This window comes from Pelodiscus sinensis, chromosome 11, assembly GCF_052426305.1.
Source record: "Pelodiscus sinensis isolate ZL-2025 chromosome 11, ASM5242630v1, whole genome shotgun sequence".
NCBI classification, from domain to species: Eukaryota; Metazoa; Chordata; order Testudines; family Trionychidae; genus Pelodiscus; species Pelodiscus sinensis.
Genome location: NC_143062.1, coordinates 29,852,141 through 29,871,041, shown reverse-complemented (window position 1 = coordinate 29,871,041; position 18,901 = coordinate 29,852,141). Strand labels below are relative to the sequence as shown.

General features: G+C 45.3%; 1 protein-coding gene across 1 annotated transcript in view; it reads left to right on the top strand.

Moving 5' to 3' along the window:
• Positions 1-18,901, top strand: part of UROC1 (urocanate hydratase 1) — a 75,868-nt gene that overhangs the window by 49,381 nt on the left and 7,586 nt on the right. The window contains exons 15-18 of the mRNA XM_006131264.5: positions 3,951-4,021; positions 4,952-5,050; positions 10,174-10,273; positions 12,919-13,000. Coding sequence (XP_006131326.2) covers positions 3,951-4,021; positions 4,952-5,050; positions 10,174-10,273; positions 12,919-13,000 — 352 coding nt within the window. The remainder of the gene's footprint in view (positions 1-3,950; positions 4,022-4,951; positions 5,051-10,173; positions 10,274-12,918; positions 13,001-18,901) is intronic.

Genomic DNA, 18,901 nt, shown 5'->3' with positions numbered 1-18,901 from the left:
CCCACCAGCTATCTCCCATAGAATGCCACCCCTCACTACCGCTCCCCCATCCTGCAAGCTGTTGTGGGAGTGAGGCTCTGGGGGCTTCCCCCTCTCCATCTACCCTGCTCCAGAGGCCCCTCCATGGTCTGCAAACTGTCTGGTGAGGGGACAGGCTCTGGGGGCTGTTCCCTCCTCCATCACCCCTTGCCACAGCCTGCAGGCTACACATTTGAGGTGGGGGGGCTCCTTACCAGTGTGCTGGCAGGCAACATAGTAGATCTCCATCTCTGTCGGCCACTCTATTGGTGCTGCTGCTGTCCCACGTAGGCACTCTCAGTATTGTGTCCCTCCCCTCTCTGTGCCCCTCCCTTTCACGTCCCTCCTCTCTCTACCCCCTCCCTTTCCATATAATGGGATATAATCCCATTCCTGGCTCTTCTCATTTTCCAAGCACAACCAAACCCTGACCTTGGTTTAAGTTAGGGTAAGAGGAAGCTGTATTCCAAATGTGGTGGTCCTAGCTCTTACAGTTTAGGAGAATCCTAGGGCTGGAAGAGATCTCAGGAGGTCATCAAGTCCAACCTCCTGCCAAAAGCAGGACCAACCCCAACTAAATCATCCCAGCCAGGGCATGAGTTTTTGAACAGACACACAGACAGATTCCCTGCTATATAGATACATTTTTTAAAAAGATGAGCACTGCTGTGCACTGAGCGGGTTTTCTTAAATCATGCTTGTTGAAAAGGAGTGATATCTGGTGTTGTATTGTGTACCAGGGCAACATAAATACACCACAACTTATCTGCCCCTTGATTCATTCTCCAGTAATTTTTTCCATCCCAAAATGTGCTGATGGATGACATTTGAATGTTTCACATGGTGTCTTTACAAAATTAATTTAGTATTGTGTAAATACATGCATATGAGTGTTGTGTATATTTAATAAAGCTTGGAAAGGCTATGGGAAAATACTTCTTACAGGGAGTAAGGTAGTGGAATGCTATTTATATTTTTACATTGATGTAAAAATGGTATTTTAAAACCCAGCAGATGGAAGCAGACTTGGGGGCAACTCAGTTATTGGATTTGCTGTTGTGCTTGGCAGAGCAATGGACAGTGGAATTCAGAGAGAAATTAAAACTGAACTTGGATGGAAAGTGCACCTAATAAATACAGCCTTTCAGGGATTCCAGTTTGACCTCCCATGTTCTTGACAGTTATATTTGTTGTTCAGGCATTGTAAATATATCCATGCAGACCAAAATCCTGCATCTGGCCATTCCCTAACATCAGTGATATTAAAAAACCTAAACCCACATTTGAATTTTACAGACTGCAAAAGGTTCAACCAAAGCTGGGAGGCCAACATCCTGAATTTTGGAAAATTTCAAATTTAGATCAGGACTTTCAGTTTGGACTCAACTCCAATTTTAACCATTCTTCCCTTTTTTGAAGAGATGATTTTGCTGCTTCAAATCTGCGAATCCAGGAGAAGAATGGCTTAAAATTCTCAAAGGACTTAGTGTATTGTGTATATTTCCACACTTGATCTGTACGACACTTGGGACATATGCTGGGAATCTTGACTTTAGGGCTGAAATGAGAGTGAGATAGGGACAGCAATAACTAATTTAAATGAGGAATTTGCTCACCACCCTCGTCAGAGTTTGATGGGGTTGGACAGCAAAAAATAAAATTAAAAAAAAAAGCTAGAAGACAGGGAGTCAACTTCCTTGCTGGTGAGGATTATTTTTGTAAGATCAGAATGTACTTTAAAGCCTAAATAAAGACCAGTATCTGTGAAATACCAGAAGCAACACAGTAGCTTGTCTAACTTTGGAACATATTCCCGAGAGAGGCAGCAACAGTTTAGCAAATGAGAGATGTATGGAATTAGTCCAAGGTTGAGCCCTACCAGCTCAAGAAGGAACATCAGTACTTTCTATTCTAGGAGCTTAGACTTAATGAATGGACTCTATTGCCCTAGCCCCTATAGGACTAACATGAAATCCAACTCTGGGATCACCAACATTTAGAAAAGAGCCTGACAATGGGTACATCTAGACTACAGGCTTTTGTCGACAAAGCTTCTGTTGACATAGAGCGTCTAGACTACATCCAGTTCTGTCGACAAAGCAAGCCGCTTTGTCGACATGACATTATCATGAATGAGGTTTACAGACGTTGACAAAACTGCTGAGTTCTGTCGAACTCAGTGGCAGTGTAGGCTCAGGTATAGTTTTGTCGACAAAAGTGGACTTTTGTCAACAAAACCCTGTAGTCTAGACACACCCAATGTGTTTGGCTCTGGAGTAGGGTCAGATTTATTTAGTTGTCTCATGCCCCCATAGCTTTAGTTGAATGACAGCAGTTTTCTGAACTAGCTCCTCTTAAGGAAAAGTCCTATTCAATTCAATAGCAAATGAAATCCTTTCTGTAGGTTTGTCTGAGCCCCTGGACTGAACAGAAAATTAGACTCACTTGAGTATTTGTTTTTAAACTGTCGAAAGGATCCCATTCACTATTAAATTCTATAAAATAATTTTTATAAACCTTGTTAAACTTTAATAATACCTGAGGGGAGTTGTATCTATTAAATTCTACAGGATGTTTCCATAGAGGTTTTAATGTTCAATTCAAGCCTCCTAGAAAAGGATGATCCAAGCAGATGTTTCAGCCTTTACTCCTGGTGATTATAAGAGCTGATATATTAGTCCCTGCTGCATAATTTAGAGGTGCTCATAGCCAACGCATAAAGCCAATGATTCCTTAAGAATCACTAAAACAGTCTCATTTCCCTCCTTCTCTGCGAGTGCAGGCCTGCGGTAGGGTATCTTTCCTATGCAGAAATGAACATATTGTCATTTCTCTTTTGCAATATATTAAATCATATCTTGAATATCCTGTACTTTCCTCAGTTTCTAGTTTTGTCTGTGTATATTTGCCTTGGGAAAAAGCCAGTAGTCTTATTATTACTGCTATGCCATGCTGCTCCACCTGGGGTCGGATTCAGACTTCATGAGAGACTCTGTGCCAAATTAACTGTTGTTGGTTGTGAGCTTTATAGTGAGACATGTATCAATTTGGTATTTTGTGGGTATGCAAATTAGTGCATTCTACTCACCAAGGTGTGGAAGGAAAGGTATAACAGCAAAGACCTAAAAGGAAGGTGTGAAATAAAGCAGACCCTACTTTATTTTATACTTTCCTTCCCTTTTGTTAGTTGATTACCTGCTACACTTACCTTCAGTGTAATCAACATCTTATATTTGTATTACAACACCTCCCCATGCCAGTCTGATGCATGCTACACTTCTTTGTCATTTACACCCATTTTCTGACCAATTTATACTCCACTTGTAACTTACCCTTTCATTTCTGTTACTGCTCAGTTTGGCCCATTGATTTCTCAAGTGGAATTACATAGATGAAAATGAGGAAATTTGGCCCACTGGTTACAACCATTGTAGCAGATTCTGTTTTCAGATGAACATTAAGCAACTCTCTTTGGATTTGCATTGCTGGAAGATCAACTTGCTAAAAGGAAACACTTTTTCACCCAATGTGAAATTAGACTTTGGAACTAATTGCCGCTGGATATTGCTGGGGTCAATAATTTAGTAAAGAGGTATTCAGCATTTATAGGCACAATAAGGATACCCAGAATTGTTATACTTAATGTGAACAAAAGTGTAGGAAACCCTCTTGTGTCTGAGTTTAAATTAATCTTTATGCATTTGGAAGAGTGCCTCAGACTATCTGAAACAGATCATCCTACACCTGTCTATTGCAGTTCTTCTAAAGTAACTGGCTGCTGATCTGATCCAGTATGGTCATTCCTATATTCCTCTGTTGTGTCTCTGTGGAAAATAGTATTTGACCCCTGGAGCCGTTTTATAAATTCAGTGTATTTAGAGCACATTGCATCTATTTTTTTAAACCTTCTGGTTTCTTGTGTTCTATTGCAGTCAGTGCATCAGTGAAGCAGCAGTATCATGACAATATCCGCTGGATTCAAGAAGCCGGAAAGCACAGCTTGGTAAAGGCACAGCCTCTTTCACACACAGTCATACCAGAAAATGGGAACCAGTGAAAACTCTGGCTCCAAATAGCTCTTTCCAGCCAGGGATGTTTGAAATCGGATCCCAGCTCCAGATCCAAATGTGAATGGCCCCATCTTCATAATGAACCAAACCCATACCTCGCCCTCTCAACTCTGAGATGTTTGGAAACAGAGTTGAGAGCCAACTTTTGTGGTTTGAGTCCATCTTTATTTTTCAACAAGGCCCCTTAGGCTCATGATACACTTTATTCATAACTAGATTTCCCTGAGCTTCACTCCTGAAATCTGATCTTGAAGGAACTGATCTGCCCTGGGTATTCTCCTTCATGACTGCTGTTCTATTCCAGTAGCCATTTCTCCAGGAGAAAGAGGGGAAGAGCTATTTCGTCCTGTGGCATTGCATGTGAGATGGGGTTTTTGATGCACAGTTAGGCTCTATAGCCAGTTAACTGCTGGCATTGCAGGATTCAAGCCAGACTAACAGCTGCCAAATAAGGGATGGATGGGAGCATAGCTATGTGAGACAGATGTTTGATGTTCTTTGTCTCCATGTATTTTCTCCCTTCCAGCCCACCACCACCAGTTCCAATCTCTGCTTCTCAGCTGTTGATAAGGGGATTGTAGTTAGGGGACTGGAGACCTGACAAAGAGAGTGGTTGAAAAAGTGGGATTTACTGAACTGTAACAACTAATTAGAAAAAAAAATCTCATTGTGCAAGTATAGATAAAACTCAGTTCAATTGAGGGGGGGTTAATTTCTTATTTCTGGAAAGTGATTGTTTGCAGATTAATACTCCATGTTTTCTCCAGTGGAGGGGGCCGATTCTACCACTGCGTTTTTCTGGGGCTTGGAGATAAGCCAGCTGCAGAGGGAATCTTATCACTCTGGCATTTTTCATTTTCCAGGTAGTTGGCTCCCAGGCCAGAATCTTGTATTCTGATCAGAAGGGTCGTGTGTCTATTGCTGTGGCTATTAATCAAGCTATTGCTGACAAAAGAATTAAGGTATGGCTTTTCCCACTCAGAGTAGTTTGATAATTGTGGTTAGTATCTGGGACCAGGGTGGGATGGGAGAAGTAGAACTGCTCAAACAATGATCATAAAAAAATACGCTCTTTAAGCGGACAAGAATGCTGTTAGAAAATGTAGTCAAATTCTCCTCCCTGTGACACCTGAACATATTCAACAAAAGGAGAGTCTGATCTAGAAAATATCATTATAGAGACCACATTTAATCCCAGGTAACAAATCTGCCTGGTGTCATATAGGTGCATCATATAGTCAATATTCAGTCGCACTTCGCACGCTAGTGAAAAATTAAGAGAAACCAACATAGTGTCTGATACTGCCACCTTTGTGCATCTGAGTGGTACCTGGTTCCAGGAGTAAGATACTGTTCAGAGGGCAATGGAGGCAGAATTGACCCTGTTGAAATGTAGCACATGCACAGGAATTTGTATGGACTTTGTATATAATTGTACAGCAATGTAGCACTGTGGGACTGAATGGGACCTCTGGGCACTGTCCTGTATATAATACACATTTATTATTGCAAGGAATATTGGTCTCCTCGTTGGGCTCAGTTGGTACATACATATTAAAGGCTTTCACAACACAGCAAAACTATATAGTACACAAACCTTTGGTGCACAAAACAAAGAAGAATGTTTGCTTCTGTTTTATTCTCATGAAAGGTGTTTAAGTGATGCATGCTGTGGTGGCATTTTGCTCCCTGTATTTTATCATGATAGGACCTGGCATGCATGTTTGTCTATTCAACAGAGTAATATAATCAGCATGCATGTTGTTTTTGTTTTAGAGGTGGTTCTGAGCCTCAAGGGTTCTGATCTCCAGTCTCCCAAATCAGACAACCGTTCAGATCCAAGGATTCAAATCCATCTTTTATATTTTTGGTTTCTCAGAAAATCTAAGGGACCAATTCGCTTCTCAAACAGGCTTTTACAACCATGTAACATCACTGGAGTTACTCTGGATTCACTCTTGTGTAAGTGCCCATGGAATCTGGCCCCAAGACATTAAATCATGCGTCTCTGTGTTTCCAGCATCAGAGCTGAATTATCTTCATTTTTAAAGAAGCAATTTCATGTAATGTTTATAATGAATGTCAGTGGAGCAATATGGTTTTTTTTACTCAGAAATGTTTATTAGCATATTCCAAATATCCTTCATCTTCTCAGGATTCAAAATGAGCATCATTGCAAAACTAAACCTGGCAATGCCTCAGAGCTCTGAGGGTATGTCTGCACTATAGCGCTAATTTGAACTAAGCTAATTCGAAATAACGCATCTAGACCCAAAAACTAATTCGAATTAGTGTTTTGCTAGTTTGAAATAGCACGTACACACTGATTGGATGCTGGGTCGCATTTAAGGACAGCTGAAACCGGTTCTGGCAGGGCATCAGGTCAGTAGTTGCTTTGTGTGGCTGCTGTCTAAGGCTATCTGAGGTTCGTGCTTAAAGGGACCCCCCTGGACAGCTAGTTCTCAGCTTTTCCGCTTGCTTGCCTACCTCGCCGAGGGACAGCAAAGCGTTTTCCTCTCCACCTGCCTGCGTCAGTGGTTTCCATTGGGGATGCGGCCACAGTTGGCACCATGGAGCCAGAGCTCGCCCTGGGCATGCTGCTCCAGTTTTTGGACTTGACGCTGCAAGCCTGCCAGCAATGGCTGGAGGCTGCCTGGCACCATCTGGTGCACGTCAGCCCCCTGCCTCTCCCCCTGCCTCCCTGGGGGCCATGGAGGAGCCACAGTAGCGTCTGGATGCCAGCCTGCCCCGCCGCATCTGGCGTCTGGACACCAGCAGCGACTGGTGGGACCGCATCGTCCTGGAGTGCTGGGGAGACCAACAGTGGACCCAGAACTTCAGGATGAAGAAGGACACCTTCCTGGAGCTCTGCGAGTGGCTTGCCCCTGCTCTGCGGTGATGGGACACTCGCATGAGGCCCGCCATCCCCCTCCAGACGTGTGTGGCCATCGCCCTGTGGAAGCTCTCCACGCCGGACAGCTACCGATCTGTCAGGAACCAGTTCGGCATGGGGAGATCCACCATCGGAGCAGTGCTTATGCAGGTACGGCACTCACCAGCCACTGGGCTGGGGAGGAGTCGAGCTGCAAGGAGGGGATGGGTCGCCCCAGGGAAACCGGGGGGTGGAGGAGGTGAAAGTGACCTTCACGGGAGGTTTCGGTCTGTCCTGGCTGTACTACATGTCGCCCGCGGCGGCCAGGATCACAGCAGGGGTTGCTTCCAGGAGTGGGGCAGTGCCAGGGAACGAACACTCCCAACCACCCGGGTGCCCCAGTGAGTCACGGTTTTCTGTGTCTCTCTGCAGGTGGTCAAGGCCATCAACCGGGTGCTGCTCCACAGGATGGTCTGCCTTGCCAACCCGGACGCGGTCATCGAGTGGTTCAGCGCCCTTGGCTTCCCCAATTGCGGGGGGGGCCATCAACGGGACGCACATCCCCATCCGTGCCCTGGAACACCAGGCCTCCCTGTATATCAACTGCAAGGGTTACTTCACCGTGATCCTGCAGGCCATGTCTGACCACTGGGGCTAGTTCATGGACATAAATGTGGGCTGGTCCGGCAAGGCACACGGTGCCAGGGTGTTCCGCAACTCTGCCATGTGCCAGAGGCTGGACGCTGGGACCTTCTTCCCCGACTGCCACATCAGGGTCAGGGACATGGACATACCTGTCTGTCTGGTGGGGGATGCGGCCTACCCCCTACAGCCCTGGCTGATGAAGCTGTACACGGGGCACCTCAACCCTTCCTGGCAGGCCTTCAATGCCAGGCTTACCAGGGCCCGCATCGTGGTCGAGGGGGCCTTCGGCCGACTGAAAGCACACTTTAGGTGCCTCCTCACCCGCCTCGACCTCGCCGAGCACAGTATCCCTCCCATGGTGGCAGCATGTTGTGTGCTGCACAATTTATGTGAAAGGAAGGGGGAGGCTTTCCTGTCAGCCTGGATGGCTGAGGCTGACCGCATGGCTGGTCAGTACGTGCAGCCCCGCACCGCCGCTGGCCAAGAGGCCCAGCGGGGGGCTGTCCAGATCTGGGAAGCCCTGCGGGAGAGCTCCTGTGAAAGAGCTACATCATTTTTTTTTCCTTTTGTTACCAAGATCAGACTAACACGGCTACCTTTCTATTACTTTCCATTTTATGAGAAACAATCGAATTACAGGCACAACCAGTTGTCTTGGCGCAACCAAACCCTGACCCTGCTTTAAGTTATGATAAGAGGAAGCTGCATACTAAAACTGTTGGTCTTAGCTCTTACTGTTTAGGAGGAATTCTTGAACAAATGGACTCACCGACAGACAGATGCACATTTCTAAAATATATAGTAAGATTAGTACTGGCTGGAAATTTTCAGATGGAATATGTTTCCACTGGAAAATGCCCACCTGGCAGAATTGAAACATTCTAGGGGAATGTGTCTATTTTGACAAAAATCCAATGAAAATCAAACCGGTTTCCAGCAGAACCTGGCCTAGTTTCCTGCCAGCTGATCTGCCTCCAAGGGTGCAGACAGCCCCTGCAGGCCCCTGGGTGAGGTGGGAAGGGCCTGGCCCACTCCCAGAACAGGCAAGACCTTGGGTGGAAGGGCAGGGCTGAGGGCAGCTAGACCCAGGGCCAGCCTGAGCCATTTGTGTGTCCCGGGCCCCGAGAGCGCACCCCGCCGCCGCCCGGTTTGGCAGCCCCGCACGGTGTCCCCTACAATGGGGCGCCCCTGGCAGTAGCCTGGTCAGCCCGTAGCTTGGGCTGGCTCTGGCTAGACCTCTGCACTGCCCAGAGTGCAGGGCCCTTCCCCCCAGCTCTCAAAGCCACGTGGTTCAGCCACTCCAGCAACAATTGAAAGCACCCTGGACTCTGGCCGCTGTCACAGTAACAGTGGCAGCAGTTGGGAATCCCAGGCTCCTTTGTATCCCTGGGCCTTGGGGCAACTGCTTCCTTTCACCCTTCCCTTTCTCTCCCCCCTGCCTGCCCACCACTGTGCCTGCCTGTCTAGTGTTCTTTTGAGCAGTTCAGGCTTCCAGACTCCCCGCTCCTCAGCAGCCCAGGCTCCCAGGGCCTCCATGCTGCTGGCTCCAAGGCAGCTTGCCAGACAGAGCCAAGGTGCCCAGGTTTTTCAAGTTCTCTGAGCTACTGGGCTGCCGGGGCTGTGAGCAGCTCAAGGAATGCTGGGAACCTTTCCAAAAGGTCAGAATGAAATGTCGTTTTGACTCTTTCCAAATGAAATTTGGGAATTGGAAAATTTCAAAATTCCTTGTTCCACTTATAAAAAAAAAACTTCAATGGTTTTGGAATTTCCTGTGGAATGGGAATTCCTGTTTCTGTCCAGCTTTATTAATTATTATTTGTATTGCAGTAGCAATACATATAGACCCATGTTGCTAAGTGCTGTACAAATACAGAACTGGTCCTGTAGTGATGTTTAAGTGACACACATATGTTGTTTTTGTGGGGTTGAAAATCAGTGAGAACAAGACAAGCTAAAGGCCTAATCTCTCAAGCCTTTGATCACATATGTAGTAACACTGAAGTCAATAGTATTTCTCATATGAATAAAGAATACTCTGTGACTAAAGTTCATAGCATTGGTCTATAATTTTGGACAGCATCTTTCATAAAAACAAACAGTTTCCTTAAATGCTATAGAGTTACAAATACAGTTGTACTAAATGATAAAGTTAGAGTTAAATTATCAAATGAAATGTGTTTTAAAAATATCTATGTAATCTCTCATAGCCACAGATATACTTAATTTCACATTTTTTAAAATATTACAAATAATCAAGTTTGCAACAGTTTATATTCTTTTTTTACTGTGAAAATATACTTTTCATGCAGAGTTCTCAAAAAAAGGCTGGGTGGTGAGGCTGATTTTCTCCACCAGGTTACACATGCCAAAAGTCAGCATTTCTTTACGAGATATAATAAAAAGAAGAAAAAGAGGATTAGGCTAGTGAGTAGAGTTCTTTTTAGATGAATTTTGAAATGAGATGGCAAACCACTGAGGCAGAGAGAAATCTGAAAAAAAAAAAGTCTTTGAATGACAGAGCTGACAGTCTGTGTGAGATTCTTCTTCCTTGTCCTTGGCTTTTTACAGGCACCAGTTGTTCTGAGTCGAGATCATCATGATGTAAGTGGCACCGACAGTCCTTACAGAGAGACCTCAAACATCTATGATGGATCAGCCTTTTGTGCAGGTCAGCAGAGAAGTTGAGACATGTCTGTCTAGCCTAGGCAAACAAAAGAAATGGCTTAAAACAAGAAATTAGTTTTCATAGAACATTTTGAATGGGTTTTATTTAACCCTTTCATTCCAACTACTCAGATTTCATGGTATCTTGACATGGAGGCTTTATGGGATGTAAATATTGTAACCCCGAAACACTGAGACCACTGAGAAAGGGAGAATGAAGTCTTCTCTACAACCTAAGCTTTAGCCCATAAGCTGTAGCCCCTAAGATCCCAGGTTCAATCCCACCTGCAAACAATCAGGGTCCCTTGGCTATACATTATACTATAGAAATGTGCATAGAACTAATTCAAGTATAAGGGCACTTGGTAATACCAATGTAAATCTAAACTAATGCCACAGAAGTTACTGGCATTATTCTAGATTTACGCTGGTGTAATTAGAAAGGTAGAACCTGCCCCAGCTGGTAGTTCATTGCAGGAGGAGTACTGGTAGTCCTAATTAGGGGCTTTAGTTTGAACTATCTAGCCCGTGCCGTGTGTAGCCGCGGGCAGGGAGTCCGAACTACCGGGCATTTAAAAAATTGCGGCACCCGGGAACATGCAAATAAAGCCCGGGATATTTTAATACCGGGCTTCATTTGCAAGTTCGAATGACTACATTAGCCACCCTAATACGAATTAGGGTGGCTAGTGAAGACATACCCCAAGCTCCTAAGCTCTCAGAGGGAATGGAGAAGCATTTAATTTCATTTCTCTCTCTCTCTCTCTTTTCAACACTGCAAAATCTGGTTGTTTATCTGAACTGGTCCATTTGAAGTCCTCTCATTACTGAATATTGACATTTTCTATGACTTTGGTCCATCTGTTTTGGTTTTGCATTAAGTGCCGTGTCCTGACAATCAGTGAGGATGGGTCATCTCAGCCCAGGAAGGTGCAGCTGAGGAAAGTGTCTTTCAGCGCTATTGATTGCTCACTTAGTGACCTTTTCCAAAGCAAAGGGCTTGCAAATTTTTGCAACACTAATTTGCTTGCCCTGGTTCCCTCCTAACCTTGTCTCTTCTCAGGCTGAGAAGAGAGTGGGAATTTTTACATATTGAGTGTACATTCCAATCCCTCTTGTCCCCAGTACCAGAAAGTTATAATTATATTAACTGGGTTATTAAAGTGACATTATGCCAGACAAAATGATGAGATAATGAAAGCTTTTTGACAGTTTTAACATGGATCAATGGCTGCATTATCTAGTTTTTACACTGAGTATATAGTACGTACCACACTGCAAGTGTGGTTCTGCTGATGTATGGATTTGTTTCTTTGGGTTGATTTTGAGCTCATAAAATCAAAGTACTTGCTCTGTTGTTCTTGAATCAAAAAACATGGGGTCTTGTTTCCACTGGGGTCTAGCCCATTATCTTCTGGCATGTGCAATTTCTTCCATGTATTCACACATCTGTGCATACTTTGATGTACTGAAATTTACATGCAAAGCTAATATTTTAGAATTGGGTACACAAGTGTTGACACTCTCTTTGCATGGGCTAATGTGTGTTCTGTGTTTGTGTGCACTTCAAAGGAAGTCATGCACTGAAAATCAGGCTTCTTATTTATTTTCTGCTTTTTTAAACTGTGATTTTAAAATAAATACATATTCTAGGTGAATTCTACAACTACTAAGCATTATAGATAAAATTCATTCCTGTACAGAGATACAGAGAAAATCCCACACGCTACCTAAACCCCATGTAAAATCTCAACATAAGACTTACTTGATGCAACAGCCTTTTTGCCGGTTCTCTGCACATGACAGAGCACTGTGAGCTTGACAGTCTGAGCTTGGGTTTGGTAACGAAAATTCCTGATTTCTAGTCCTTTGCTTTTCCACTTTATATCTAGGCTTTCAAAAGCATCAACTGATTTTGGATGCCTGTGAGACCCCAAAACTGAGGCTATCAGAATCAGTGGATATTTTAAAAAAATTGAGACCTTATCTGTGCCACAGTTTCTCTATTTGTGAAGGGAGATGACAACACCCAACTCTGACACATAACTGAGGCTTACAATTAAATAATGTGACTATCATGAAAAATGCCATGTCTATGCAAAGTCTTATCTATTGCAGTTAAGTCTTAAGACTGGTCTTTATTGGGAACTTACATCAGTCTAACTATGTTTTTGAAAGGTATGAAAAATCCACACTCCTAAGTAATGTAGTTAGGCAGACCTAACTTCCAGTGTAGATAGTGTTAGGTCAACAGAAGAATTCTGCTGTCAATTGAGCTACCATCTCATGGGGAGGTGGATCACCTATGCCGACAGCTGAGCCCCTCCTTTTGGATGTGCTGCTGTTGCAGCTTAAATGTAGACATGCCTTTCTTTACTTTTCTAGTTTTCTACATTCCCTCTTGCAGAGGTCTCTCATTTTAGATCTCTGCTTAATCAGTGTCTAAAGAGTACTACAACTCTGAGAAAGCAGAGCATATTGTGATACTGGCATGTGTTTCTTCGTGTGTAGAAGGAAAGATGATTTAAAAAAAGTCTCTTCCCTTTGCCCTCCTCAAGTATGAGGAAAAAGCAGCAAATTGCTAACAAGTATTACATGAAACAAATAAAGCATTCAAGTGCTACAGTAACTCATTTCCTTTCTTCCTAGATATGGCAGTACAGAACTTTGTAGGAGATGCAGTTAGAGGAGCAACTTGGGTTGCCTTACACAATGGTGGTGGAGTTGGTTGGTAAGGAGAACTTGATTTTGTTTGAAGGGAAATGTAGTTCTACCCAGGTGTGTGTGTGTGTGTGTGAGAGAGAGAGAGAGATAGAGACAGAGAGGTGTGTATGTGCTACTGCAGCAGTAAAAACCCATTATCATGGGAACAATGGGGATTTTGGTAGGGAAGGCTCAAAGGGTATGTTGATTGTGGTGTTGTATGAGTGTTTTTTTTAATTAATGTCCATATGTCAAGAAAAAGTGTTTTGGACATTGGCCATAGCATTATTTTGGAAACTTAATTTGCCAAACAAGCACAGACTGGCTTAGTCTTTTTGAACAGACCCCGTTTCTAACACTGTCTTCACACATGAAGAACTAGAGTGTTAGTGGATGGATTGTGTTTAGATTTCCCCTTAAGCTGCATTTAAATCTGTGACCTTAGGACCCCAATATAACATGCCCATGTGCTAAAGTGCAACAAAGGGTTACTGATGCAAAACAGCGCAGATACAGGCAAATATTCCCCTTCTTTCAGTTCTGACAGTGGCAAGGCAAGGACTGGTTTAACAGCAGCTCCCTTCTCACATTTGACAGAGAACCTGGGGGGATTTTTTTAAGTGAGAAGCAGAACAAGATGATTGCCATATAGAGAAAGATGGGGACATGTTTTCAAGATAAGTCTCAGAGGTCACATTCTGGTTTTGGTTACACCAGTGTAAGTCCACAGTAGCTCCCTTAAAAACTTACTCTGGACCAGTATTCCCTCTAATTTTTCCCATCCATCAGCAGAATTAATTTTGTTATTAGCACCAATGTGGAGGTGACATGCAGCATGGAGGTGGTGTGCAATGCACATAGTGAAATTCATGCAGAACATGTGGGGCCAAAGGATTCTGAGTGTGGGAGGGGGCAGAGGATTGGGGTACAGAGTGTAAGGGCTCAAGCTATGGGTGTGGACATTGGGGTGGGGCTGAGGCTGAGGGGCTCATGGTTTGATCAGAGGGCTGGAGTGCAGGAATGTGAGGGCTCCAGCTAGGGGTGTGGGTTTTAGGATGGGGATGGGGCTGATGCTGAGGGGATCATGGCTTGATCAGAAGGTTGGGGTGCAGGAGTGTCAGAGCTCCAGCTGGAGGTGCAGGCTCTGGGCTGGAGCAGGGGATGAGGTGCTCAGGACCGGGACAGAGGGTTGGGGTGTACGTTTGGCTGGCTATAGGATGGAACTGAGTTAAGGGGTTTGGATTGAAGAAGGATGCTCCAAGGCTACTGTGAGGAGAGAGGAATCCCCCCCCCCCCCAGTTCTCTCTCCTCACAGCAGCACCTGGGCTGGGAAGGAAAGGCACCTCTCTCCACTATGGCAGTTCCAGGAGTGGGGATGCAGGATAGGCATCCCTTCTGTGGCCCTGCCAGGTTCCAGCTGGGGCTGGGTTGGAGCTGGGAAAAGGCCACCCAGGCTGCAGTGGGGGTCTCCAGGACATTCTGGGCCTTGTCCCAATGCCCCATGGTACATTGCTTTGCATCCCAGCAACCCCTGTGCTTCTATCGGCCTTTGGTGCCATCTTCCAATGTGCTGCATGCTCTGCCTGCTTGGTCTGCGGGGATGGGTCCTGAACTGTTGAAGAAAATACCGATAGGTCTCACTAACAGGTCACGAATGGCCGTTGAGTTAACCCTTAAGCTACAAAGTGGAGTCAGACACTGATCTTGCCATGCATCATGCCTGTAACAAGAGATGTCTTGTGGCTTTCATGGAGGGGCTGACCACAGTGGAATGCCACTGTGGGGCTCATGAAACAAGCCCTGAGTGGTGGGATCACATCATAATGCAAGTCTGGGAGGATGAGCTGTGGCTGCAGAACTCTCAGACGAGGAAAACCAGTTCCATGCAACCCTGGCAGAAAAAAGACTCCAGAATGAGAGGTACCTTGCTAGAGAGAAGCATGTAGTGATTGCATTGTGGAGCAGGGCACCCCATCGCGTCATGCTCCAAATGACCATGCCTCTGGGCAACGTGCATGAAATTAAGTTGGAGCACCGGCTGGGGGTGCAGGCTCTGACTTTGTACAGATGGTCTTCCCTAACTGTGAAGGGGTGATAGATAGCATGCATATTCCAATTCCACCTCTGAGTACATTAATTGGAAGAGGTATTTCTCCATGGTGCTCCAGGGACTTGTGGATCATTGTGATCATTTCACGGACATTAATGTTGGTCCAGAAAGGTATATGACACATGCATCTTTTGGGACACTGGCCTGTTCAGGAAGCTGCAAGTGGGGACTCTCTTCCTGGACTAGATCATCACTGTATAGGGGAATGTCAAAATGCCCATTGTGACCCCGGGAGACATCACCCACCCCTTAATGCTGTGGGTTATGAAGCCATGCATTGGGAGCCTTGATAGCAGCAACGAGCGATTTAAAAAGGCTGAGAAAGTGCAGAATGATGGTGGAGTGTGCTTTTAGCTATTTAAAAGCCCGCTGGTGATGTTTGTACCTGAAGCTGGACTTGGCTGATGACAACGTCCTTATGCTTATAGTTGCATGCTGTACGCCTCTTAATATTTGTGAAGGGAAAGGTAAAAGCTTCACTCAGGGCTGGATCTCTGAAGCTCAGCATCTGAAGCCTGAATTTGAAGAACTTGAGACCAGGGTATGAGAGAGGCATAGCACAAGGCCGTAAAGATCAGGGATGCCTTGAGGTAGCAATTTGATGCTGAAAGTCAGTAACATTTGTTGTCAAACTCAGTAGTACAGTGGCTATAATGCTAGTGAAGGCTTATGATTGGACCATATGATTCACTTAATACAAAAGTGCTTGTTGCTTTCCTGGGGTGTGCTTGCTTGCTTTCAAGTAATGGAATAAAGATTTCTCTCAAACCCAAGAATTTAGTTTAACAACAACAAACATAGAATATACATGCAGCATGACACATCTGCACTCTGGGCAGGAAAGGGGGGGTAGGGAAGAGATGAGGTCCTGGTATGTTTACAGATTTTAAACACAAGAACTGTTCACCTATGCATCACTGACTAGTTGTACTAGGTAGGGACGTAAGCAACTAGTGACAGCCCGATAAACACATGCTTATCGAGTAGGCGAGTTGTGAGTCAACTAGTCGCTTCCCCCTCTTGCTGCCCCTATCAGAGAAAGGCAGCAAGGCAGAGGATCAGGAACCAGTGCTGTGGGGAGCTGTCTTAAAAGCACCATTTCTGCAGTGGCACAGGGGAGGCCGAGGCATAGCGGGGGCCCGAGTGTGAGTCAGGACAGCTGATTCCCAGCTTATTCCCAGTCCTCAGCACTGTGCCTCTGCCTTTTAAATGTATTAAACCCCTGGTGGCTCTTAAGACATTTAAAAGGTAGTGCCCCAGCAGAATTAGGTCCCGGGGCTGGGAGCTAACCCCATTGCGGCTCTGCAGTTTTCCCCCTTATCAAGTAATCAATTACTCGATTAGCTGATTAAACACAATTTAACATCCCTAGTACTAGGGTGAATACACATAAGACACAAGACACAAAACACAAAACGGTGAGTTAACCATTGGGGACAAGACTCACAAAATGGTGAGTTAACCATTGGGACAGGGAAATTCATTGGTGCAGGGCCTTGCCGTAGTCTGGGCAAATGTGTCTTGGGGAGAGCCAACACTGCATGGAGGGGCCATATAATCAATAATGTCCATACATTTTCCACGGTATGTATTCATCCTGGAAGATATTTCACTGAGAGCAAGAAGAGAAGCAAGGAAGGTTTTCTGCAAGAGTGCGACTTCTGTCCTGGCCCTTCTGTGGTTTGCCTATGTGCAGCAATGGTCCCCCTCCGACTCCTACAGCTCGGTGGCATGGGAATGTGACCCTTAATGGGACTGCAGCGGCAGATTGCCCAGCATCTGCACAACACTTTCAGTGAGATGTGTGAGGCTGATTACCGTGAAGTGAGAGAGTCCATGAATATCTTGTTCCACATCTGACTAGTCCTGTGTTGGTATTAGCACCACACGGACCCAAGCTCACTTTCTGCAACAGAGGGTTACTGATACAAAATAGCTCAGGTATCTGCAAATATTCTATCCCAAGCAGCTCGCTTCAGCACTTTTAGAAAGCAAAGCCACTTACCAGGCACATCCTCTGCTGTTTGTGCTTCCCCAAACTTCAGTTTCTGTGACTGGCTTCCTTCAGGGTAGAAAAAGACTCCTAACTACATGCATCTGGAGGCTGAGCCAACCTCTGGCTCTGGGTACACTTCTCCTCAGCACCCTCATCCCCGATTTCCTCTTCCTGTCTTGGTCCACTCGGGGATGGCCTTTGAGGCCCCAAAAGTATCCATGGGGATCTCCAGTGTGGAGGTGGGGTCCCCCTCAAGTATGTCATCCAGCTCTTTGTGGAATTGTCAGGTCATGGGTGCAGCATTGGAACAGTGGTTTGCTTCCTATGCCTTGTGGTAGATGTTTCACAGTGCCTTTGCTTTGACCCAGTGCTGCAGTGCATCCCGGTCATGACCCCTTTTGGTCATGTATCTCGATATCTGCCCTGTAGGTATCATAATTCCTATAGCGGGTGCACAGCCAGGACTGGACTGCCTCCTCATATCAAACACTGATGAGGTCCAGCACCTTCGCATGGCTCCATGTAGGCTATCTTGACATCAGATTACAGACGTTCACAGCCTGCATGATGCATCTTTACCAAGTGGCCCAGGGGCCCTACTTTTCTACTAGTCAGAAATGGTGGCTGGAAGCATGATAGTTGATACACAAACATTTTACCTTCTTCCCTTCCGTGGGCCTCTCTAAATATCAGCATAGGTGCTTATTGAAGACTGTAGAGAGAGGCCCAATTTTCAACTCCAGTGTTCTTTGGGAAAGCCAGACTCTTTCATCACACAGGGCCAAGTCTATGCTCATGAGTAAAGCAAGCAAGAATGGTCCTAGCAAATACCCAAATGTCCCTTCCCCCCAGGCCATTTCACTAGGCTGCTGGTTTAGATATAATCTCAGCTGAGCACATGACTTTAAGTGCAGGATAGACTATTGCCACAGGGAATGTTGGTCACCAAGACCACAAGTCATGGACACCAGCATGTTTAGAAACTACAGCTAAAACTGTAACGTGAGGGGCATGAAGTTGTTGTGGTTGCTTTGGCTGGTTGCACTGTCACGCGGATATTGTCCACTAGAAAAGCAGGTTGCTGAAAGGGGCACAGTTTTTTGGTGTTAAATGCAATACAGCACCCAATATCTTCCCAGCACGTTCCAGAACAGCGGTGCAGAGAATCGGCATTATAGAGCTTGCAGCCAGAAACAACTGCTAGGCCGGGACACAAGCAAAGCACCAGCCATGTGATTTCTGCCTGGCAGCTGGGAGCCTGCGTGTGGGGTTGGCAGTGGAGTCCCAAGCAACAGCCAGAACCTCGAGTGCAGGGCCAGAAACTGCGTCCCAAGCATCATCTGGAACTCTGGGCTCTGGCCCATAGTGTTTGGGGGAGGGAGGGAAGAGGGGGGACATGTGATCCTTCCCCCATGTGTTTCTCCTATTTGCAGCAGATGTAATCCACACTGACTATTATGTAGCCTTGTTAATCGGAACCAAAACCACCTTCCATCCTGGTTGATCAGCTCATTCTGTCTGCATTATTCTAACTCTAGTGATTTCAATGGACTAACACCTGAGTGAGATCACAATCAGGGCCATAATTGTGGGATACAGTCAGATACACAGGGTGAAATCCTGGCCCTGTTGAAGTCCATTCGAGTTTTGCCATTGACTTCAATGGGGTCAGGATTTCATCCATTATGTCCATTAATTTTAATGGAGGATGTTATACCTGAAAGAAGTACATGGGATCTTTTGCAGGGGGATACGGCAAAACACTGCATTTATTGATAATGTAACATCACACACACACCCCATCTCATTGATGTTATAGTTAC